This window comes from Ptychodera flava, chromosome 6 (assembly GCF_041260155.1).
Source record: "Ptychodera flava strain L36383 chromosome 6, AS_Pfla_20210202, whole genome shotgun sequence".
Lineage (NCBI taxonomy): Eukaryota > Metazoa > Hemichordata > Enteropneusta > Ptychoderidae > Ptychodera > Ptychodera flava.
In genome coordinates, this window is record NC_091933.1 from 43,143,863 (window position 1) to 43,169,457 (window position 25,595).

General features: G+C 35.1%; 1 protein-coding gene across 1 annotated transcript; it reads left to right on the forward strand.

Annotated features, from left to right (window-relative positions):
• The first annotated feature begins 38 nt into the window (after positions 1-38).
• On the forward strand, positions 39-23,658 carry LOC139135893 (tetratricopeptide repeat protein 41-like). Its single transcript, XM_070703667.1, has 18 exons — positions 39-574; positions 1,760-2,551; positions 8,091-8,277; positions 9,033-9,231; positions 11,707-11,924; positions 12,317-12,477; positions 13,388-13,850; positions 14,376-14,615; positions 14,938-15,139; positions 15,604-15,820; positions 16,294-16,336; positions 17,103-17,417; positions 18,031-18,161; positions 18,505-18,691; positions 19,009-19,159; positions 20,156-20,305; positions 20,798-20,904; positions 21,417-23,658. Exons 2-18 carry the CDS (start codon positions 1,952-1,954, stop codon positions 22,595-22,597), a joined length of 4,752 nt encoding a protein of 1,583 aa, XP_070559768.1. The 5' UTR covers positions 39-574; positions 1,760-1,951; the 3' UTR covers positions 22,598-23,658.
• Positions 23,659-25,595: the final 1,937 nt, after the last annotated feature.

A 25,595-nucleotide genomic window follows, 5' to 3' on the forward strand; every position in this document is an offset into this window, starting at 1 on the left:
TAGTCTCTCCCGAGCGTGGCCCATTGTGATTGGTTGTTGCTGTTACCCTGAGGTCAGACCCAAACAGCAGACGCATGTCGACTGACGGGTCAACAAACATGCATATGCTAATCATTTCATGCTAATAGATTTCCCAAAATTGCATATTTTGCGGAAAAATTACACGCTAAATTAACTTTAGAGACAGCATTTCTGATAAGAGTGCTTTTGCGTTGCTTGAACCTTACCCAAACTTCTGAGGTCAGTCGACATGAGACAGGAAAAAGCACCACGAACCTCTGACCCCTGTCCTCGTATGAATAAAAAGGCTTTTTTGAACACTACTAAGTATCCTCCGAAATGAACACAAACATTTCAAAAATTTTCACTGCATGAAAAGTATTAAAGTTTTGGATCATAGTAGAATCATAGAATTACACACCTTTTCTTTCCCTGCGAGGACTTCGAGACAGGTCCCGAACGAGGGCAGAGGATATCCCCGGGTGATTGCGTTGGTATTTTGCTGCCTAGCGATAGCGGTTGAACAGGCGCAGTTTGGCTTCTGTTATTTCCCGCGGAGATCTTGGCGTGAAAGGTATGGCAGTTCTTAATCCGCTATTTTTTTAATCCAGGGATTTTACATTATCATTCTTACGGTTTGCTGTTGGCATGTAATGGACAAGAACAACTTTTTGGTGCAGCGATAGCAGCCACAAGTAGCTCATCGGCACGAACGTACACTGTCATTCAATAAAAACTTCACAAACAATGCCACTGTGACAGTAGCACCATAGTCGACAGTAGATAGCAGCAGTAGATTAATGATCGTATTGTCGAGCAAAACCGCTTCGACGAAATATTTTAAAAAATTATCGTGATGGTGCTCACCCGGATACCGACTGTTCACCGATAACTTAAAAATTACGGAAGATGCACAGTCAATGCGGATCTTTAGTAATTTATCACACGCTACTAATTTTGGAGTGTGTGGAGGCAGGTTCTCCGGGCAGTTTCCTACTTGATAACGCCTGTCTATATATGTGCTACCCACTGCATGGGCAGTAACATGCATCATATCACATGCATAGCTACTATTTCCATGGTACACTGTAATTGCTATAGCCTTCTCCTTTCTTTTAATCTCCGTGGTACCAGTAATACAGTAAAACACTGTAGTCGCATATACAAATGCGGCTTTCTGATTTTGTTTTTTGCACCATTTTGAGATTATAGAACACTTTCTTGTGACTCTCCGTGGCATTAAAGTGTACAATTTCCATTCGAACTTTAAGTTGACTTGCATTTATTGTTTATATACAAAGACAACAGATTATCAACACTATAACAACAATACTGTTATATGGTAATTTTTTTCATTTGATATAACAAAAATGTCTTAAACCAATAAATTGCAAAAGATTTTAAGAATACTTTCTGAACACCTTTGTAACTTTTGAAATGACTTTTTAGCTCTAGAAAGTTGAGACAAACTAATCCACTCAATTTAATATCGCCAGATATGTTGAGAAAATAGGGTTATGTCATTTTACCTTTGATGAGTAGCGTAATCATTATATAATGTAAAGTTATGTTATTCAAAATCCAAATTATCTAAAAAAATATACCAAAGGTGTAACTAGCATATCTATTAAATTGGAAGTCTTGACTGACTTTGAATGTGTTTGGTTGATGATGAAGACGATTCCACTGAAGTGGGAATGCAAATTTTTTTACAATCTTTAAAAAACTAAAAACATTGATATTCTCTGTTGCCTTCCAGGAGTAACAGAAGAGCTGGACATTGAAGAAGTATAAAACCTGAGAACAAGTGTGTGATGAGACTCAGAGTGGTTTGGCAAGGAAGAGGAAATTCCATGATTTGCAAAAATGATAGATAGATAAAACAATAGAAAGAAGGTATCCCTGTAAAACATTGGAAGTAGTATCCATAAATTGTTACAGCTGTGACAAAATGAAGTCTTCTACTCAACGACCAAAGCTACAACGTAGCATGAGTATGCTAAAGCGCCACTTTCAATGGCGACAACCAGTGCGACCATTTGTGAGTTCAACCTTCATTGATTTCCATGAAGAAAGAGAACATCTGGTTAAGAAGATCTTTCCACAGCTTGATAAGTTGTGCAGGAACCGTGGTTCATACTTCGCTCCAGTTGATCTCCAGTGGGGGATTAATGATGAGCAGACAAGTTCTGGCAATGTTATAGCACTGTGCCTTGATTACATAAATCGATGTACCCCATATTTTATATGTCTTCTCGGTGAACGGTATGGCTCTCATAGGCCCATGGATGCACCACCATTGCCAAAGAATTTTCGTGACTTATCAGATGATGCACATTGGCTTGACAAAAATTTCTTGGTTGCTGCAAACAATGGGTATTCATGGATCTTACAAGAATCACATCAAACTTCAAGTGTTACTGAACTGGAAATTATACAAGCAGCATTTCTCAATGAGAACACTCACTGTCATTTTTACGTTCGACAGACAGCCCATGTTGATTACCTATTTACAGATCTTCCAGAAGAGGAAAGGGAAGAGAAATTAAAGGTAAAAATGACCATTCATGGCCTATTTAGTATTTTCTGTCCATATGAATTTATAACAGTTACGTTTCTTTACTTACAGTAAGCAAAGGAGGTAGATTTCGACGGAAAAATAAATTATTTGTCTTAGCCTCTTGAAATAGGGCAGGTAAGTTAAAGTTTTGGAAGTATTTTATTTTGGAAAGGTAAGAACCAAAGGTAAAAAACAAGCTGTGTGCTCCATTTGCAGGATATTTTATGTATGTAATGTTCAGAGGAGACAGGTGAAAAAAATATGGACAGTGGGATTATGGAAAGTCTTTCATTGCCCTGTGCAGTATATTACAAATAGAAATTCCACTTTTCATGTATTACAAAAGTGTTGCATATATCACTGAGAAATGAATTTCTTCCATTGGCTCTCCCTAATACCATGGAAACGATGTACAGTTGACAGATATCAGTGAAGATTTAGAATTCTCGTCTGTCACCAAATATAGTAGGCTGTTTGATTTTATATCATTTGTCTCTTAAATATTTTTGACAATGAAGTGGATCAAAGGATATCAAGTATCTGAAGAGTATTTATTGATAAAGTCCATCAAATGCTAACCCTATCTCAAAGTGCCTAACACAACCTTTGCCAATTAAAAGCAATCTGCCAGGATGTAAGACAAACAGTTTCATTTACACTACAGGAAAAACACCTGATTGTGTCACATTTATAGAGTTCACACTGGTTAGTAATCAGTTGCTTTTGTTAATGATACTACCAGTTGCTTCTTGATTGTCGGTTGATGAATACAATGGAAATTCTTCACAATTTTTATCACTTGTACATAATATTAAGCTGGTTTAGATTACAAGTTAATATGGCATTTTATACATTTTTCAATGCTTTATTGCTAGCTGCTACTGCAAATTGTGATTAACAATTTAAGCAAGATTGTAATGATGTGGAAAGAGGAAATGTAAGTTGAGGTTGAGCAACTTGTGTGCTAAAGGAAAGCACGATAACAATTCATATTTGTAAAATTGCAATAATTTTGGTCAAAACTAGTTTTATTTATCATTATTATTAAGACTTTATTTCGGACTTTGCCGTCCATATCATCATTACCACAAAAAAGCTTACAGAAAAGTTACTATCTGAAAAAATGATGGTTGAAATGAATACATTTGTCACAATTAAACAAAAAGAAGGTTGTTCCATAATTTCATGATCTCAGGTGCTAAGGTGAAAAAGCAAATCATATAGGTGACGTGGTCAAAATTATGGTATTTAATTATTAAACTAGCAAATGTTGGTGTGATACAGAAAGCAATAGCGGTGCAAATTTAATTAATGGAGATTAAATTCTAAAAGAGTAAACAATAATATAGTTAACATCCAGATATTGGGAACATAATTAAATTACAGAACCTATCCCTCTAGCCCACAATTATTCAAGGCAGACTTCCAAAGAAAGCCGAAATGTTCTATGATTTTAATCTCCAACTCTTTCCTGACGGCTGCCTGTCAGTAAAACTATGCACACTTTATGTTTTCAAAGCAATGCTGTCCTGATTTGACCCAAACAGAAGATAGAGAATTTAAATACATCTGAGTAACGACAATTAAGACATAGAACTGTACAAGTCCAGTATTGTGTAAATGGGGTCTGTCCTATTGTGGGCAGTTGTAAGCTCCTTAAAATACTTGCATGAAATATCCTAATGAGACACGAAGTAGACTTTTCATCCTGCGTGGGCATTTTAAAATACAGAGGGATCTCTTATCATAGTGTTGCATTTGGAATCCTTGGTGTATACATGTAACAGCTGAGTTCACAGCAAGTTCTAGTTGTTGTGTGGCTTATAACATAATAAATTGGTTTCATGTCTGGAAGGGTACACATAATTTTGTGAGAATTAAACCAAAATAGATCAGAATCTTCTGAATATCAAAAGCAATGGCAAGTTCACTAGGTATGTTTAAAACCGGTACATACTGATTGGTTTTGTAATAATTTTCAAAAGAAGATCAAAGGAGGTGTTAGAAAGTGGGGATGTTATTTCATGCTGTTTTCATTTTGAATAGAGGCACAATTTATTTGTAAACATGAACCTTTGACAATGAACTGTTTGATTCACTGATAGCGGGCAGTCCATGAGTAGTGAACATACATTGCACAACCTTTGTATAGGTAACAGGTTAGCCATGATTGCCTATAGCAACTGTGATATGGAATATTTCTGTCGCCAAACACATCTGAATCCCCTGATATTTTGAGCTAACATTTAAGTCTTCCCGAAAAATTAAATAGTAAAACGTGTGAATAATGTTGTTAGCACTTTGGACATACTGTTTCCTACAGTGTGAATTGATGTCCATCGTGGAAAATGAAGGGCATTTAAGACAGAGGGTTCTAATAAGTATAGTGTTGGACAAAACATAATTAATTATTCATAACTTGCATTTTTAATTACTGTAACAGATGTAAAGAAATTTAGTTTCTATTGTTTAGGGGACAAAAGGGTCGGTGTCATGCTTTTTCCCTCCAGCAGGTTGAGGTTTTACTTGAATTATTTATTTTTGTGAAAAAAAGTTGTGAGTTAGCAATTCGTTTACTGCAATTGTGTGTTGCTTAATGAAATTTACACCTGAGGTGGCATGGTATCTACTTGATTGAATAGGTTGCGGTGCATTTTGTATCAAGAAATGAAATGAACTCAATATTAGCCAAGGAAGTGAAAATATATCCTTCAGATCAGATGATTTTCTGAATACAATTCTGGATTGACAGAATAAACTAAAGAAATGAAGCCATTTTGATATGACATGTCTTTTAGTTTGAGCTTGAGGGCAACATAATTTTCAGTTAACAGATTTGACATGTAATATCTTTGATGCTAAGCAGAAATATTTGAACTGTAATCCCCTGATCAAATTATGACCTTTAATTTGTTTCTTTGGTGCAAGCCAAGTCAATTTGTTGTCACCGTAAATATTCATTGACTGAAAAACAAATCATTCTGTGTACCTTGCATCTCAATTCACGATTGAAAAATACTTGTTTACATGTAAGATTTGGTAGAATTAAACAAAAACAACAAGCAAGGCACTTCAATTATACCCATTATTCGTATACTAAAATGAAAAATATGCAAAGTTAGCTTTATACAATTTTTGTCACAAATGACAGAAAATCATAGATAAATATGTCACCAAAAAAACCAAAATCATTATCAGATTGAACTTATTTGAATTCAAGTTCCCCTATTTCTGCCTGTTCAAGGTTTGAAAAATGACGTAATGTTAACAGAAGTCCAATTCTATCCTTCCCTAGTTTCATAAAATAGACTTTAATTACATGATAGATTCAGTATGCTAATACGTTACTTCAAAGCTGCTGCTCCATAGCAACCAGCTTTGATTATCTTAGCAACCACTTGCTCTTTGACTCATGAAGGTTTCACATGAAATCAGTTTCTTTAGAAATGATTAATGAAAAGTACAGCTTGTATTGACTGCTGTAGGGCAACCATTGTAAACATGATTTGAGTTTGACATTGAGCTTTTGTTCAGATTTGACATCATGGTTATGTAGAAGATTTTTATCATGGTTTTCTATTGTTTTAACCTTTATTTCTTTCGCTGTGGATAAATTTGTGCAATCCATTATATTGAAGACAATTATATTGTATGTGTAAAATGCAACCTGGAAAATGTTATGTATGTATGGATAGATTATAAGCACTTGAAATTAGAAATTGGTTGAAGAGATAATGTAGGAAAATCAACCTCAGAATCAGAATGAGAGTTGGTCTGCATCGCTTTCCTTCTTTTGTTGTTCTCATCTCCCGTGAAGTATAAATTTAAATCCTTTTCAAACTTGGAAGGTTTCACTACCCATGAAAATTGGTGAAACTGGTAATCCTAAAACCTGTACCTAGTCTAGACAGAAACCCAGACAGCAAGTATCAGTGGCACAAAATGGGAACACCTTCAAGTGTTTGCTCATTCAACTCATTACTTTTATTATAGTTTTTGTACACTCTGTGTGCCAATAAAAGCTGTTTTCTAAACACTGTATGTCTGTCAAATTTAACCTTCATCTGTAACTGTTTAATCTAAATAATGCCTTGAAAGAAACCATAGACCAGTGTGTGAAGGGAAAACACATACATCCAATTATTGAGCCATATAAAATAAGTATGTAAAGTCCATTTATGTTGGAAAACCAGTAAATAGGCTTCATTCTTCTAACAGTCAGTGTCGTGCTTATAGATATACGTCTGTTTTTTTATATGTATACATTTATCCACAACTTCAACAGGTATTTTCCATTTTCAAACTCTTAACTGTTCATCGATTAACATGACACAGTTAAATCTCTCCTAGCCTTGCTGTCTTGGAAGTACAAACTCAAAACAAGAACTTTGAGGAATGGTGTCATTATCAGATTATACCTACTTTTATAGTTGTTGTTGATTCTGTCTACACATGATATAATACAATCATGTAACTTGGTAGATACATTTAAATAACATAATACAATGTTAATAAAAACATATGCTACTTGTTTCTAGTTAGTGTGGAATGACTAGACCTAATTTTTTTATGTTACTATAATTAATTTGTCAATAAACCTGGGAAAAACACATGTGCAAGACATTCTTATGCTGTCTTTAAACATGGGTAGAAAATCAATATATTCAGCTGTGGTAGCTGTAAACTTTACAGCACCTCTACAGAAAGTTGGAAAGCAATAAATGTTTCCAGTTTGAAAGCAATAAATTTTCCATTGTTTCTGTTCCAGTATTATAAATAGATATTCCATTTTGAGTGCAGTAAACCCGTCTTTTTCTTCAATGTAACAGAATCAGAATATATTTTTCTACATTCATAACGCCATTCAACTTTTAACATGGACGAGAATACAATAATGCTGGCATTGAAATTTTGTTGTTGTTGGAGTACTGCTACCAAATATGTTTCTCCACTTTGATGACTAGATTAGATCCAGTAGATTCCTTTCTGTCTAACTTCATTTGTATTTCATCATTTCAGTTGAATTATCTTAAACTCATAAACGTAAAATTTAGTTTGAAGTTTGAAGCTTTTATTTGAAGTGGTCAATTTTCATTGGTGTTGTTGAAAGTGAATTGGTTTATCCTAAGTACAGCCCAGCCCATAGAGCACAATGCAACCAGTACACAGTATTATCTGTGGTATCGCACACAATATTAAGCTGAATAAGGTACAGGGTGTTTCCGTATAACTATTATCAAAGGAACCATTGTTGAAAAACTAGATCAGTTAAAACAGTTTTGAATTTTTCATAAATTCAGAAATACTACTTGTATTATTCTCCTGCAGTATCTAAATAATGAAAAATCAGTTTGCAATATGACATAAATTCTTCATGTTGGAGAGAGAGAGAGAGAGAGAGAGAGAGAGAGAGAGAGAGAGAGAGAGAGAGAGAGAGAGAGAGATTCTCCACTTGTGGCTACTGCCACAAAGTAACAAATGCAAATGATTCTTCGGTAATAGATATACATTCGATTCTTTTTTCAAACAGAAATACTCAAGTGAAAGCGACTATGCAGAAATAAAAATGAGGGACTTAAAACAAAGGATAGCAAAGAAAGGTTTGCCTATAAAGTTTTTCAAGACACCACAAGAGCTTGGAGACCTGGTGCTTGAAGACTGGACCAATGTCATTGATACAACATGTCCTGATATCACAGATCTGGTCAGGGAAATGGGTAAGTGCCCTGTCAAAGTCAGAGAGATTAGATCTGCAGATGTAGGTGTTATTGGTCATTTTTAGAGACTGTTGATTTCCAATTCACTTCACAAGTACTGCAGAGACAACATAGAGTTTAATATATGACAACATATACAAAATACAAAATTTAATCTCCAACCTTAAACATACATATTGTTGTCATGTGTGCATGTTATTTGGAACATACAAATAAAATAAAATGAAATAGAAAACCAAAAAAATCTATATCTATCTATATATCTCTATCTATCTATCTATCTATCTATCTATCTATATCTATCTATCTATCTATCTATCTATCTATCTATCTATCTATCTATCTATCTATATCTATATATATATATATATATATATATATATATATATATATATATATATATATATATATATATATATATATATATATATATATATATATATATATATATATATATAATTTAATTTAATTTCCTTATCAAGGTACCTTGCATCTTGAAATTGAAAGACAAAGTTTTGCTCAAACTTGAAACTCAAAATGGCCACCATTCATGTGTCAACTCTATGGCAAACACTGAATTCTTGATTCTCACAAAAATGAGATGGTGCAAATATTATTTACTACTAGAAATTCAAAATAAGCCCATGCAAGTGTTGTAGATTATAAGAGGTTTGTTAACATTTGAGAGTTTGAATATCTGTCCCTGAGGCACATTCTACTGTAATCTGAACTTGAATCTGTGTATTTACTTTCAGGTGGTGAACAGTTTCAGGAATGGACAGCCCATGAAGCGTATGCAGAGACAAGGAGAAGGGTTTTTGTAACAACTCCAGCTATTCAGAATCTCAATGCAAAACTCGATGAGTTTATTGAACCTGTTATTCGTTATTCTATGAATGGAACTGAAAATGCACACAAAGCAAATGATCATAGCAACTTACTGAAGGGTAACAGGTAGGTTGTTTTAGCAATCAACTTTTTTGCCATTGAAGTTACTTGGTTATCACACTTCTACCAAGTACATTTAAACTTTTAGAATTGTACATCTATGCCTGGTAAAGCTTGTATCATTCTGATAATACAAAATTTAATACTAGAATATCTCTTTCATAGGTGATTCAGTATCTTTCAGCTTAATTGCTGTGTGCATATAAAATGCATATTCTTATGAAAAAAACCGGTGAACTTCTAATTCACTGTTGTAGACAATCAGTTACAATGCATGAATCACTATACAACCAAAGTGAAAGCCGCATTCACAGTTTTTGTTGTATCGTACATGTGTAATGGTAGCTGTCTGTAAAGTAGCTTACTGAGCTAAAGTCATTAGGACAAAGAAATAGGAAGCTTTGTCTTGAAAGCTGATACTAGTGGGTTTTAAGTCATGAATGCATTCTTCACCTCAGACAATGCTTGTCTATCAAGCTAATCTGTTCCTTGTACAGGTATCTTACAGAAAGTTTTCAGTAATGCGATAGCGTATTGTTAAACTCAGCCTCCTTATATACTTCAGTTCAATGGGAATGGCATTGTTGTTGCATCACAGTGAAATGACAAAAAAACATTTAGTGTTTACCTCACTGAATTGAAAGCTATCACACTGAAAAGGACCACTCTCTGTTTTCCAGAACAAAGTTTTGTATGAAAATGTCAAGTTTATTGTTTTGCTAATTCAATATCAGTTGAAGTGTACACCATCTACATGTATACATATGTATCCAGATCAAAAATCACTTCTGATTCACTGATATGTTGAAATTCTTTCTCACACGGAACAGAAGTCTGTATATGTCAGTGTGTTGTCAAGAGACATTCCACAGTAAAAGGTTGGCTAGACAGCCTTTGTGTCCAGCATAGTGGAGTTGTGCTAAAGGTCAAAGATCATGCTAGGCAAAAGCAAGATTTAGTAGGGTTATCCTTGACTGTAAAGATTTGAATGAAGTGCAATCATTCTATCTCAAAGCCCTATTGATTAGATACAAAATACTGTGTAAGATTCATTCTTGATGGGAATCATGTCAGGACATGTACTTGATAAAAGTAATGAAGATTCTAGAAGAAAGTGAAACACTGATTGAGAGTTTTTCAGACGTATGTTATTGAGAAAAAGAAAGAAAGAAAGAAAACAAACGGAAACAACCATTAATCAATAAATTACAGTGTATTTTACATTGTAGTTATACATAAATGTTATGGTTATTGCTTGTTAAAAATGATTGGAATAATGAGTCACCAGAATGTCACATTAGATTTAATTCTTTTAAGTGCAATTGAAAAAAAATAACAGAATGGGTTCAGTTTGAGATCGTGTAGACAATAATGGTAGAGTGGTTGTCACAGATGATTGGACAGATATTGTCTATTGATCGCTAAATGTCACTCACAAACCAATTGTTGTAATTCAATCATCATGTTTATTTGGCCTTTTCATCTCCATGCAGTAGGTTTTCCAAACTCATCAAAGGCCTTTCTCAGTCATAGCCTGTGCTACTTGGGGGTTTCTACATCAATGGCATCTGAGATTACATGTAGATGAGAGGTTCATGTACAAAATTTGAACCATCCATTATTAAAACCACTTAGTGTTTTGATACACTCTCTATAAAGTAATAAATTAGTGATCACCAGAAAATGACAATGGGTCAGAATGAATACAAAGAAATATCAATTAAAACATGTATTCCTTCTGAAATCTAGGGTAATATAGCTATGGTTTACTTTAAATAAATATACTTAAAATTTTTTAATATGACCTGAGTGGTACTGTTGGTGAAGAGTAGGTCTGACAGGCACATTAAGAAATGCGTCATCACGTAACTATAGCATCAGAGCCGTGCTGTTTCCAATTTATCTGTAGTAACAACTTAATGTCTGAGCGTAATCAGTGTTATACGTGTGATGTACATTTTCATGAGTTTTAATGTTTATTTTACAAAATAGAGAGCGATATCATTGAAGGGATAATTTTCTTCATCAATATTTGCAAATCTTATTTATACATAATGTGTCATTACTATTTCGGCACAATGAATATGAAATCATAGTTTTCTGGTTCCCTGCCAGTTTCTTTCACAGGTGCATTAAGCATGCATAACTTGTAATTTAAACATTTCTACTATTTCTTCTCTCTCAAATAGGTTGAAATGTAAAGAAAAAGTCTTGCCAATGCAGTGTATTATTTACACTATGCAATTATTGACCAGTGAATCCTAGTTTGGATTTCAATTTCATAGTCTACAATGACTTATTACACGTACGCATGAGCAGTATCGACAAGTGTGACATAAGACATTTTAGCATGAATTTAGGAGTAGAACAATACACTGCATTTTTACAAACAAAACAAAAATATCACAAAATACATCAAAAGTTATAGGCTACAGAGCTGGAAACCTTTCCTCTATTTAATTTTCTGTAATATATTTCCAGGGATGTCGGTACAACAGAGAATAACAAATCAATGTTTGTGCTGATTGGTGAGAGAGGAAGCGGCAAAAGCAGTGTCGTTGCAAACTGGGTCAAGGAATTTCAAGACTGCCATCCCAGTGTCAAAGTCTTGACTCATTACGTGGGTGCTACTTCAATAAGCGTAGACATTACCAGCTTTATGAGAAGAGCTACCTATGATCTCAGAGATGAATATATAGGTAGGACACAAATTGATCTCAATAAATTTTTTCTTTTTAAGTTTTGTGAGATTCATATACAGGTAAGTGGAATATGGGTGAATTTTTAACCTCTCAGAAGATGTGTTTATGACTTTTAGATCAGATTTTCAAAGGTTTGATGTATGATGAAAAGTATAAGTTTAATGATGTTTATTTTAGCTTTAATATGACTACGTCCAAGACAACCTGATTAAATGTTGATAAACTAAGCTAACTTATGTTAAATCTTTCTTCCTCTGGGTTAGTGCCAGTCTCCATTAAAATAAGAAAGTAAATTTTGGACCGAAGTGATGAAAATGTTGACCAGAACACAAGTATACCTATAACTTTTCATAAATAATTGTTATCCAAACACTGTTCTTTCCTTGTAGGTGCACAGAAAGACACAGCTTCATCGTCAAGTACTCATGACTTGGCAGATTTTCATCACATCTCAGAAGCCTTCTCAGCGGCTATTGCAATGGGACCATGTGTGTTGATCATAGATGGAATTGATGAACTCAGTACAACCTATGGGCTCAGTGCACAGCAGGTAAAGCTTTATTTCCATGCTTTGTATTCAGATTTTATAAATCCAAGTCTTTGATTCAAGATTTAAAACCTCTGTTTCAGCAGTTGGCATGTGAACGGATTAAATCTTTGAATCGATATCTCTGCACTGTTTTGCTGTGTTTCAAGAATTTATAGAAGAAGCTTTTCTCAAAAATTATTGTTCCTTTGCATGCATTTGTTTTTGTTTTAATTTTGTGAACGAGTATGAGTACATGATAAGGCAGGTTAGGAATTTTTCAGTAATATCAAAGGAGACATGTAATAACTGTATGCAACATCATTTGTGATTGCATTGCAGTTCAATTAATTTCAGCTATACGGTTTCAAATAGCATGATTATATGTTTGTACATTGGTTTCAATTCAACCTTGCCGCCCTTGTTCCTCAAGGAGAGATATTTCAATGAACTCAAACTGTTACAATATTCTTTTAGTCTACTGTTTGTAGAAGCTCATTTTGAAGCTCATGGAGTAAATAAAGCTTTCAAGGGCTTATTTTGTATAAAATCAAAAATTTTAATTTTCTCCATAGAGTTAACACAGGGGTGGTAGCTGTTTGAATTTCAAGTGATGGTACATATAGGGTTATGGGTAGCGTGTTTCCCTTGTACCAAATTTTTCATGATGACCACTGATTTCTATTCTTGATATCGAAAAGAGAATTGTTGAAAGTTTCCTTGAGGAAATTTTGGGCAAAATTTTTAAGTCTTTCAATTCGGAGGGCGGAACTACCTTAATCATAAAATTGTCAAGTAATTTGATGTGGTTCATATTCATTTCAGATTAAGGAAAATAAAATTGTCAAGTAGTTTGATGTGGGTTCATATTCATTTCAGATTAAGGAAAAATAAAATTGTCAAGTAGTTTGATGTGGGTTCATATTCATTTCAGATTAAGGAGTTATCCTGGTTAGCAACTCCACTCCCTGCTCAGTGCAAAATCATTCTGACCACAGTCAGATCAGATTTGACGTATCAAGCGTTGTCAAAGAGACGGGATACAGTGATTTACACAGTACCACTGATGAATGACCCTGACATGAAACGCAGCGTGGTGGAGGAGCACCTTGCCTTGCACTGCAAAAGTCTGGACAAGGGTCAAATTGACGACATCATGGAGTGGAAGTTAAGCGACAGACCCCTCTTCCTCTCGGTGCTGGCCAACGAACTCAGAGTGATCGGCAATCATAAAAACTTAAACAAGCAAATCACAAATTACTTGGAAACGTCAAACAACCGTGATCTTTGGAGACTCATCATAGAACGATGGATCAAGGATTACAGTTGGACGTCAGATTATCCAAGCTCATCCATCACAGCAAGTGTCACTAGTTCTGCAACCACACAACCATTTCGTAAGTAATACATTTTAATGGGACAAAACCTATAATTTTTAATATTTTTATAATTTTTTTCCACAAAACAAGTATTCATTCTTATTCCTACATTTAAATACAGAATATTAACATTTATCCACAACACATGCTGTACAATATGCGGTATGTTATTGTTGAGAATAATTTCTTGCCCTGACTAAAATTCAGGTGTCAACGATTACATATTGCACACCTATGGGCCATGTTGCAAAGCTAGACACAAGCCATTTCAACATGATTTTTGGAGTAGAAATGTGTATTGAAAGCAACAAAAATACATGTACTGGACAACATCAATAGTTACAGCTAATGCAGGTTTCATTCTCTGTTGCATCATTCTATGTTTGTCCTTTATCTTGAGTGCTTTGTTTGCAAACTCTTTCTAACCATTGTTGTAAACTTAATCATCCCAAGTTGTGTCTGAAAATGTTATTCCATGACGATCTGAGAAAATATAACCAGTGAAATTAAAAAGCAGTATTTTGTATTTTTTTCCCAACCCAGCATTGATAGGCTGGGTTGCTGATGCAATGAGACTCATCGCTGTGTCCAGACAAGGTTTGATGGAGAAAGAAATTTTGGAGATTCTCCAGATGATTGGCTACACTGGCAACACTGAAGTTTCATCCTTGGACTGGGCGATGTTCAGATCAGCTTCTTCTGATGCATTGATAGAAAGACCTGGTGGATTACTGACATTTTTCCATCAACATCTCAGAGAGGCAGTAGATCACACTTTACTCGGTAAGCTTTTGATATACTGAATTATGTTTTTTCATCTATATGCAATAATGAAATTTGTTACGCTATCACTTACCACATTAATTAGTCTGCTCATCTCCTACTGCATAGCAACTTCCGTTAGGTCCCAGTTAGTATCTGTAATGCTTACTAGATGCTACAGTATTGGTATGTTGATGTTGAAATATATTTTTCTGGGCAAGGAAAACTGGAAGAACTGACAAAAGCATCTAAGTGACTTCGCAAATCTATGAAATGAAGCTGTAGTTTTGATGCATTTCTTTTCCCATCTCAGTAAAAAGCTTTTCTTTGTATTTTTTTAAAGGCATCGTTGGCAATGCAACGCGACCGAGCAGTAACCCTGGCCTCCCTCATGAGTGGGAAAGAATCAAACAACAGTACCATTGTTATATTGCTCATTACTTCATGCAGCAGAACCATGGACCAAGGAGAACGGAAGAATTACCATGGCAACTAGAAATGAGTGGAGAGTTGGAAGCCCTGAGTAAAGTTCTGACGGAGCCCAGGTAAGCTTGCTCTCTATAGTTCAAGTTGAGTGTAGTAGAGTTTGTGTCTAGCATTGCCAATTGGAGGAGCTGTTTTTCTGGCGCTTGAAGTATCTTCCTATCCTAACCAAGCTGGCTTGTGCATGTATTTTTGTATCCTTGAAGGTCATGATAATATATCGTCTTTGGAATTGACCTATAATCGTTGTAAAATTCACTTTTTAAGGCTCCTTTTATTAGTTCAGAAAGGTGGTTTCTAAAGCATAACATACATTTCTTTACGTTGTTGGACTGTTTCAATCAAGTTTCCAAGGAATGTTTGACAAATACAATAACCATCCATGTGTGCTTGTAAAACATGGAGAAACATCAATCATGTCCTTTGTCTGCAAAATTGTAAGATACATATAAAATAAAAAAATCACGACTTGATAATGTGTCCTGTCATCCTTATGGTAATTTCTGAAAATATTGTTTTCTGTCAGAATGTTTTCTACTTTGAGTGGAGAGGATGAGGCTAGGAAGCTTGACTTGCATCAGTATTGGAAGACCCTGCAGGAGGCTGGATTCCAACCGGCAGAGCTCTACACAGACATGGTGAAGAAAGCTGGTGAGATAGGACCTCCTGAACAACTAAGCAGTCTTGTAGAAATTGTACTTGATGTCAGTGATGAGAAAACTGAATGGGCAGAGAAAACACAGGTATGGAATTATGCTGCATGAAAACTCTTAGAAGAACTACATTATTAATATGCAATAAAAATTAAATGTGACTATATTAAAGTTATAAGTATTGTTTGAGATAGCAATTAAAAATGTGTAGAATTGTGTTATGTGCAATGCTTGAGAGATGGTTGTCAAATTAAAAAGATTTTGTGATTTATATTATGGAAATATGAAGCATCAAGAGTGCATTTTTTAATTTTCAGTTTCAAGTTATCTGTAAAGGTTATAAAAATGAAACTTTCAAGTGCCCAGCAGTGCACCTAATATTTTTTAGGTCGTGTGTTATAGGGATATTAAGACTCTTTCATAGACCATAGGTAGACGCAGAGTGTGGCCCTGTCTTGCCCCATTTGTATGCTTAGTGTTATCCAGTTCAGTGAGAGTGCTGGCATTATTGTCAGCTAATACAGACAAGTTCAGCAAATATAATCCCTGATTTACTATTGCAGTTAACACATGGTGATATCAATGGTGTAACTTCACAAAGTGGAGGTAAGTTCTCTCACCTGAATTCAAATAGCGATGTTCTTTGATTTAAAACTTACATGGTACTCATCTTAGTCAAGATGTTACTTCACTTCAGCTTGAGAAATTTATTTTATATACTTTTTACTTCAGCAAGATTCAATGTCTTTGAGTCGCTGAGCTTGAAGGTACATGTTATTTGTTTTTCTCAGGCACTGCAGCCAGTGATATTTAGTGGCTTTAGTTCAAAATTTAATTTCATTTTTTTGCTTGTATAAGTTTTGACAATCATAATACACTTAGCGGGCAATAGGGAAGAATCAGCACTCATACTGGAACAGTGGTTGGTCAAAAATGAGGACATAGGATTTGTGTAAATGCAGCATATAGTTTTTCAAGAAGGTTGTCAAGTTGTTTTAATGACAACTGTTTTGATTCTGAAAATTCACTTATTTTCACAGAGACGTTATTTCACCATTCTGATGTTGAGATTTTTTTACTGGGACTTGAATTCACTGATTTTGCCAGTAGAACGATATAACATGTCGTCATTATTTTAAATTTTCACTGGGATTTAGTTTATTGAGCGGATTTCATCTTTTTGAAAATTTGGTGAAATTAAATCCCAGTGTTTTCACACACAGATATACATACCCGTCATAGGCATTAGCCTGGCATTGTGTCCTTTGAATGATCGTTCAACATTCCATTAGTTGATATAATGTAGCCGTAACTTTTCCCTCAAATGTAATATCAACATCATTTAGATTTCAAAATGTGAATTGTTTCCCAGGTAAAGATGAACTTGACACAGACAGAAAAGATATGAGAAATCAGCTGTCTGTCATTGAGGAAGCCTACAGTGCTGAGAACACTAACACACCAACCACTCCAGTGGACAGTGACAAAGACGTCAATGAAGAACTCCAAGTGGTTACCAGTGACAGTATGAGTGTGAATAGCATGGGATGTGACGCCCTCAGTGAGATCAACTCAGACAGCCAACAGATGGAGGATAACATAGATGAGATTAACAAGGACAGAGCTATGATTGATGATTTGTTTCTGACACAGGCATCCAATAGTTTGATAGACTCGGTATCTCCAGGTAGGTTGTGGTTATCTCCTTTTTTGTCTACTCCTGAGTGGAGTCTTGGTGGACTTTGTGTTGTAGAAGTAGCCATATGTCAATGTAACCGAATCTCTACAACAGACATTGGATATTTCAGACAAAGAAAACGTGCCATTCTCATTTCTTGACTATTTATATTCCCTACTTGAAGGAAAATGACTTTTAAGAAACAATGAAATTAAGTGGAACTTACTATTTATCCATCACTTTCCATTCGTTGTTTCATTATGGTCTTTGAGAGTTCTGGTCTCATCATGGTCATTGAGAGTTCTGGTCTCATCATGGTCATTGAGAGTTCTGGTCTCATCATGGTCATTTAGAGTTATTGATATTTTCATTATCTTTCCTCAGTTTCTTTTCACGTAGTACTGATTTTTCTTCATAAAATTGCCAAATACCGTTATTCATTTAAATTTTGTTCTAGATTATTAAAACATTTTACTGATGTTAGCTAGTACATCTATACAGTTATAGTAACAACCACTTATTGTGTGTTTTTGTTCTTATGCATTGCAAAATATTATGAAAATCATTGTCTGATGATCAAAGACAGCTGGCATGATCCTTATAATATCTCATGGTCTTACAGATAACATGAAACCATTGGGTGATGATGAGCTAGCAGCGTTAGCGAGGCATGCAGGTCAGTTCTTAAATGAACTCAATCAATTTGAAAGTGCAGGAGAATTATTATTCATGGCTTACAACTACATTAAACAGGTGAGTATCTGAATTACTCTCTGATCATTATTGGCAATACATTGACTGAACCAATGACTTTGTTCATTGATTGGACCAATGACATTGAATATGTCATTTCGCGTTTTTGTAGGAGGTTCATTCAATAGTGATGACAGATTTTTATGAGAGGTTGTAAACTTTAAAACATGAAAAGATTAGCAGTTTTGTGGTTGCATGTAGTGTTGTAGGTATGATATCTATTGGTAGTCTGTCCTGTTGGTTTTGAACTTTGCTGCATTTCTTTCCAAGTGGAGTTGTACGATATTAAACCGCTCTGTACAAACAATTGTTTATGATTTCTTTTCTCTGGTTACTTTAATAGAAAATACCACTTGACAGCAGTGAATTGGTGTTGATGTTTAAGATTGAGGAGAGCCTAGCAGACTGGCATTTGTATCAACTGAAAAAGACCCAAGCAGAGAATTTCTACAAGAAAGCTCTTAACACACTGATTGAGATGCCAGAGGAAGATTGTGCAAATAATTACTATAAACACATGGAAAGCAAAGGTAACTTTCAGTCAATGACAGGAGAATACTCACAGTTTAAAATTTTATGTCTCTGTGCTTTTAGAAAGAGAAGTCAACTGTCCTTGTAAAAGAATAATAGCATGTGTATTCACAAAGTAAGTTTTATCATGTGTCCAGTTACTTTGGTTTATTATCAAAGGTCTTAACTCATACAACAAATGACCTTTCTTTCCCACTGGCAGAAACCAAACAGACAAAATTTTCTGCATTTTGCGCATTTTTTAAGCCAATGCAATGAATATCACATAGCATTTTTGTTTAATCATTGGTTTTTTTAACTCGTGTGTTTTGTTCAGGACGTCTTTTGAACAGACTTGGACATCTTAAGATCCATGAGGGACAGTTCAAGGAAGCCCTAGCATACTTGGAAGGAGCCAAAGACTGTATGAAGGCAGCCAGAAGTACAACCGGTAGAGCAACTGTCTACTACAATCTTGGAGTCTACTGGTATGTAGCATGGTGAATGGCAACCAATCAGATACTTGCTAGGATTACAGTGGTTTGCTTTGAAGCATCGGCATTAGACGAACTAGACATATTGTCTAAATCGAGATGTTGCCAACACTGTCAGGTACAATTATCAGCTGAACAGTAACATGAGTCGATCAAAAAGGAATCAACTCTGCAAAAGTTGAAACATTGTCTAGCAGAAGGTCAGACATAGTCTGAACAACACCACCACACATGTCCAACACTGTCCAAGTCTTATCACTTGCCGAGTGTTTTGACTACGTCTGACCTCCTGCAAGACAATGTTTCAACCTTTGCAGAGTTGATTTCTCTGTGGTCGACTGGAATTACTGTTCAGCTGATAATTACACCTGACAGTGTTGGCAACACCTCAATGTAGACAATATGTCTACTTCACGTAATGCCAATGTTTCAAAGCAAACCACTGTAAAGGGCTAGTTTCTTTAACTTCCAATGAGTTCCAATACTGCATTGTTTTCGTTGACAAGTGAATTCTGGTCCGCACTAGAGTTCAAATGTAAACAATGAGTGCATTCTACGGGTAAAGATGTTGTGTGATCATGATAATGATAGAGTTTAATATCTAGGAATTTGATTTTAAACGCTTTGCATTCTTACTGTGTCAGCCAGTTTCAACACACTCTACCAAAGTGATAATTGAAAAGACTATAAACATATATACAAGAATGTATGATGATGCCAAGCAACTTTTTCTACAAGATAAAATCTGTGAGTGCTTTGATTAATGAGAAAATGAAAGAAAAACCTCCTCTGCTGTTTCAGATTCAAAATGTTGAAGTTCAAAAAAGATAGACAGAATATCTATGTCAGAAAGTGTTTTGAAACTCTTGAAGTGATGAGATACATTATTTATGAATTTCATGAATTTCCTCACCAGACATAGATCACCAAGTCTTGCCATGAAGAAATTGTCAACCTATTCTCATCAATTTTATTTTCATTTCCACCAAGGAATAAGAAAGGTGACTTCAGAAGGACTGAGAAATATCTCCGAGAATCACTGACTTTGAGAGAAAGTTGGTATGGAGCATCTCATCCACTTGTGGCTGAAGTTTTGGATGATCTGGCTTGTCTTTTGTCTAATGAAAAAAATAAAGAAGGGTGAGTATATTGGTATCTGCCACCTTGAATCTTTGTTGACCTTGATCTTTGACAATGGCTTCTGACTGATACATATCTAGAATCAATCTTCTTCTGTTTTCTTCTGTTCAACTTTCTCTTTTAATTTTCTTCTCAAAAGGACCTCAGTATCAACTATTTATTATTCACCTGTGTAACTTCTTGTCCATTATACTGCAAGTATGTGACTTTTAGTTTGGAAAATATTGATGTGTTGATACAAAGTGGGATATAGTTAGTAAAATTCCTGTATGGATCACAGAGGAGATTACACATATATGATTAGACTGGAAAACATTTCATTTTGTGCTGAGATTACTGGAAAAAGTTACTAGATCAAATCTGTCATGGTTCATATTGATTTTTGTCGAGTACATTGCCTGAGGATTTCAGAGACAAATGATTACACAGTCCTTTTTATTTCTAAATTGTTATTTTCAGTTAGTAAATTGTTAATGGTTAATTCTCTTACAGTTTGAACCCTATAGCAGCAGAACCTATGTTCAGAAGAGCCCTGCAAATTAGAGAGAAAAGTCTTGGACAAAAACACCTACTTGTTGCAACAACACTATTCCATCTTGGTGAGTGAATAGTCTTTGACAAGTCTATACTTCTGTGCAGTCATCACCGTCAATGCAAGAAGTGGCGCAAACAAGACGAATATAGCATACAGAGATATGATATTTGCTTAATTTCATGGCTTTTTGGTATCTCACAGTTGAAATAGACATATGGCCATGTTTCTGTGTTACACTACGAATACATAGTATGTTCAAGAAATGGTAACCCAGACATTGCTCAAGAAGTATTAGAATTTCTGTTGATTTCATTGAAATGCAGAAGATTGACATTTTATAATCAGGAAATCTCTTACCTGTTCATTGTTAGAAAAGAATGTATCAATGATGAATTTTGAAGTAAAAATGAAATGCAGATTTGGACGCTGTATGAAACAGAAATTTTCAAGGTGATTTATTCTAATAGCGAAGAAAACCATTCAGCTTACTCCTTCACAATGTATTTACTGGAGAATGTGGTATAAAGATACCAGAAAAAATATATTTATTCTGTCATTGTTTCTATCTATCTCCAGGGAGAATGCTTAACACAAATGGTAGTCGACAGTACAAGAAGGAAGCCATTGAGCTGTTGAAGAGGTCACTGGATCTTAGATCAACACTGCTTGGTCCTGACCACGGCATAACCAAAGCTGTTAGAAGCTGTCTGATACGAGCTGAAAAGCAACTACAGCATGGCGAATATGATTACGCACCAGTGAAGCAGCCAGACAAAAGAACAGTTGAACGACCCTACAGCAGTATGAGCTGGCATGATCAAGAAATTGAGAAACTGGACAAAAGAAGCAAAGCTGGCTATTCAAATAGAACTCTTCTTTCCAGACTCTCCATTAGGAGTGGTTTCACTCCAACCAACAGATCACCAAGTCGTTATTCCTACAGGGATACTGATAATGAATATGACTCTTCTTTGTACAGACCAACCAGTTCCAAGTATGGAGACAGGTCTCGCATGACAACTAATGGAAGTGTCAAATTTGATGCCACTGATTTTGAGAGGAGAAGTGTTTCAGGTGGTAAAGTACTGGCTTCTGACTCACGGCCTGTCAGTGCTATCGGGGCTCCAAGCATCGCCAGTTCACTGCAACAATCTGTGAGTATCAGGTTCAAAGATGAAAGAGGGGAATCAAAAGCAAGACGTACACACAGCGCCACCAGCAGATGTTCAACAGTACTGGGTAGCTACTATCGGAGTGGTGCCTGGTCAAGCAGCAGCCGACCAATCAGTGCAATGGATGAAGACTCAGTTCATAGGTCAAAGTGTAAAATACCCGGGAAATTTGCTTGGGATCCTTTAAATGCTCGCAATGTACATGGTCCACACAGTACTATAGACACCCTTCTAGGAGATCCACCTTGTCCTAGACCTAAGAGTGGATTAGTTCACTCAGCAGGGTGGTATCACGTACCAGGTCGATACTCCACAAATGACCAGCCATACCCATCCAAAAGAAGTCAGATTCGACCATTCAAGCGATTACCAACATACATGTATCAGCAGAAGGTGATTAGAAGTGGCAAAGATGATCTGATAACACCCGATGTGAAAAAGTTGGCCAGTTCATCCCTTGAAAGTGTAACAACCCAAGACATCAATGGTAGTATCCCTCAAGTTGATAGCACAGATGAAGACACAAACAAAGTGCCATCAACTTCCAAGATCACGTTCAAAGATGACATTGAAACAAAAGATTGAAATGAAGTGAACTGACAATCACTTTGCATTGTAATAAATTTCAATGATACTTTTGCTTCCGTAGAAATACCGATTATACTTGTTCACAGAATAGTCTATAAAACATATGATGTGCAGCTGAAATGCACTGATTTGGAACAGCAGCTGTAGTTTGTCAAAGTCTGTTTACATGAATTCTGTTATGTTTCAACCACATTTTATGGGCTCCAAAGAATACTGATTTTAATTTGTCTTTTGCAACTCTCTCCTTAGGATAATTTACAGTATACTGTATTGTTGTTAAATATCTTCAACATGTATGTGGACAGACTTAATTTTATAACGTGATACATTGTGCAAATCAATGGTTGTTTGACGACTTAATTCATATCCTGAGAGGGACAACACAGAGAATATTTTTTACAATGTTGTAAATGATTTGTTGAAATAAAGTATATATCGCTTGAGGAATAAGATTTGTACATAGTCATGAAGTGCCAACCTCTATGATGAATTTTCCAAACAACTCAGTTTTTAAAGATATTCAGCTGTAACATATTTAGATTTGTATATTAGTCAATTGTTGTGTCTAATTCTCTGTAATTGTATTTTTGTAGTAAAAACATGAAAAATTGTTTACAATGTTTCTTAATTTGAACTGTTAATGTGTAGTCTTTTGCAATGTACATATCACTGGCAAAATAGCTTAACTTTCAGATTTTATTTTGTTTGTACATATTTGTAAAAAACTATTTGAATCTTAGATGATGTGTATAGTTGTAGATACTGTAAGATAACAAAAGAACATCTTCAACTATTGTGTAATCACAAGGACTTTAAATTTGGAGTACCATCAATCATAAAAAAGATAATCTGTAGAGTTGAAGATTTTTACTTTTTTTTATCTCAACAGACTGTCATGGACAGTAATCAAAATTGTAAATTAGCAGCCAGTCACATCTACTTACTAGTCATAGCATATTCTATTTTTGAATACTTTTTCTTCAAATGAAAGCAAATGCATCAATATCCAGTCACAATAAACTTGACCAAGGATTTGGTGATATCAGCACAATACACTATCTCTTGATTATTTTGAATTTTTTTAGCGTGTTCTAATTTTCTCTAAATGGTACAAAACGATGCAGAAATGTTTGGGATAATTTGTGTTAGGATCAGCTGGGGTAAATCTAGGAGGTGTAAGATCAAGGAAGTGCTCAACTCAGGATGTGGACATGCAGTTTCATGCAACTGAAAATATCACAATTTTTTTTGGATTTTGTATGGTGTGTGCACTAATTTTCCCCAAATTGTAAAACACCTTCATTTCAATATTTTTTCCTCAAAGTCAGCATGGCAGTAACACTTTTTAAGGGAATTCTTAATCTACATTATGTTACTTCACTCAAAATATAGTGGTTCAGCCCCTTTATGTATCAGTGGCCTTGCTGCTTCTGCAAACCATAATTATCTAAAGGGAGGGGATGTCATAACTACGCCTGTGCAACTTTCTTGTTTACAAACAATGTATTTCATGAATGGTATATAGATACATCCACAGTCCCTCTATATACATCACATCATAATAGCTGCAACATCTAAATTTCATGATGTAAGTTTACATTATGACAAACATGTTTCAATTTTCATTGATCGCCAACATACCTCCAATAGTGTTTTCATTGGTTGTGTGGTTCCCATACAACCTTGTAGCAGTTCCCATGACCCCTAGCTCCCTCTAACTACAATTTTGAAGTGTTGAGAATTCTAGCATAATAAAATTTTCATTCCCTACCTCTGTTTAAAAAAAAAAAAAAAATGAAAAAAAAAATCTTGTCAGGTGAGAACAACAAATTTGCAGTCCACTTCCAGCCACCCTCTTGCCCTCTCTTTAACTGTGAGATATGCCTAAAGAGTGAAAGACTTGCACATTTGCTCAAACTTACCTCAACTTTCAATCATTCTTTTTCAAATCAAGAATAAAAATTGAGGGCCACTGTGCAACTTTTGGTAATAGAGAAATATAATGTCCAAGATTTACCAATATTTGAAATTCAAAATGGCGGCAATCCCAGAGTAAAAAGTCCTATGGAGAAAAATAAAATTCCTGATTTTGAAAAATCTAAGACAGTGAAAAATTCTCTTATGCTAAGAGGTTTTAAATGAACCCTCACAAGCAGTAGACTAGAAAAGAATTGTAAAAATTTGAGCATGCAAATATCTGTCTCTGATTCTACCTTGAAGTTGAGAGTGGCCCTGGGCTGTTTGTGATTGCAGGCTTGTTACTAAATAAAGCTGCATGCATGCAACATTGGGCACTGCTGGCAAATTTGTCAGTGTTACATGTGTGGTTGTCTGTCAGAGATTGAAGTCTGAGCCATTTTTAGCTCCCATAGCCATATGTATATATGGCAATGGAAGCTATTCTTATAGGCTAGGGAAATGTCTGTATGTCTGTGTGTCTGTATGTCTGTATGTCTGTATGTCAACATCAAAAACTCCAAACACCGCTGTACATTTCATCTTGATATTTGGTGTGTACATGGATGATGGGCTGTAGATGAGATTTTGTTCAAATGAAGTTGTCATTGCCAAAAATATGCAAATTAAGTGAAAAAATGTAAAAACAGTCAAATTGAAAAAACTCAATAACCACTGAGCAGATTACATGAAAAATTAGCATGTAAGTACTTTGGGCTGACATGAATGATTGTGCACATCTTGGGTCAGTATCTTGGACTTGCTATTTTTCATGATTTTTTTTGTAATTTTCTCCCATTTTTGGTCAAAAAATCTTCTTCTCTGCAACCACAAGTCCGATTGATTTGAAACTTGGTATGGAAGTGCATAGGAGTGACCTTTCCCAAATTTGGGCCAATCGTGGTGAAATTTGCATATTTTTAGTTTACACCTCCATAGACTCCCATGTATAAGGCAGATCTCCATAGACTCCCATGTATAAGGCCACGAAAAATAAAAATTTAGTTTCTCATCGTATTCATATTGCAAAAAGGATGCA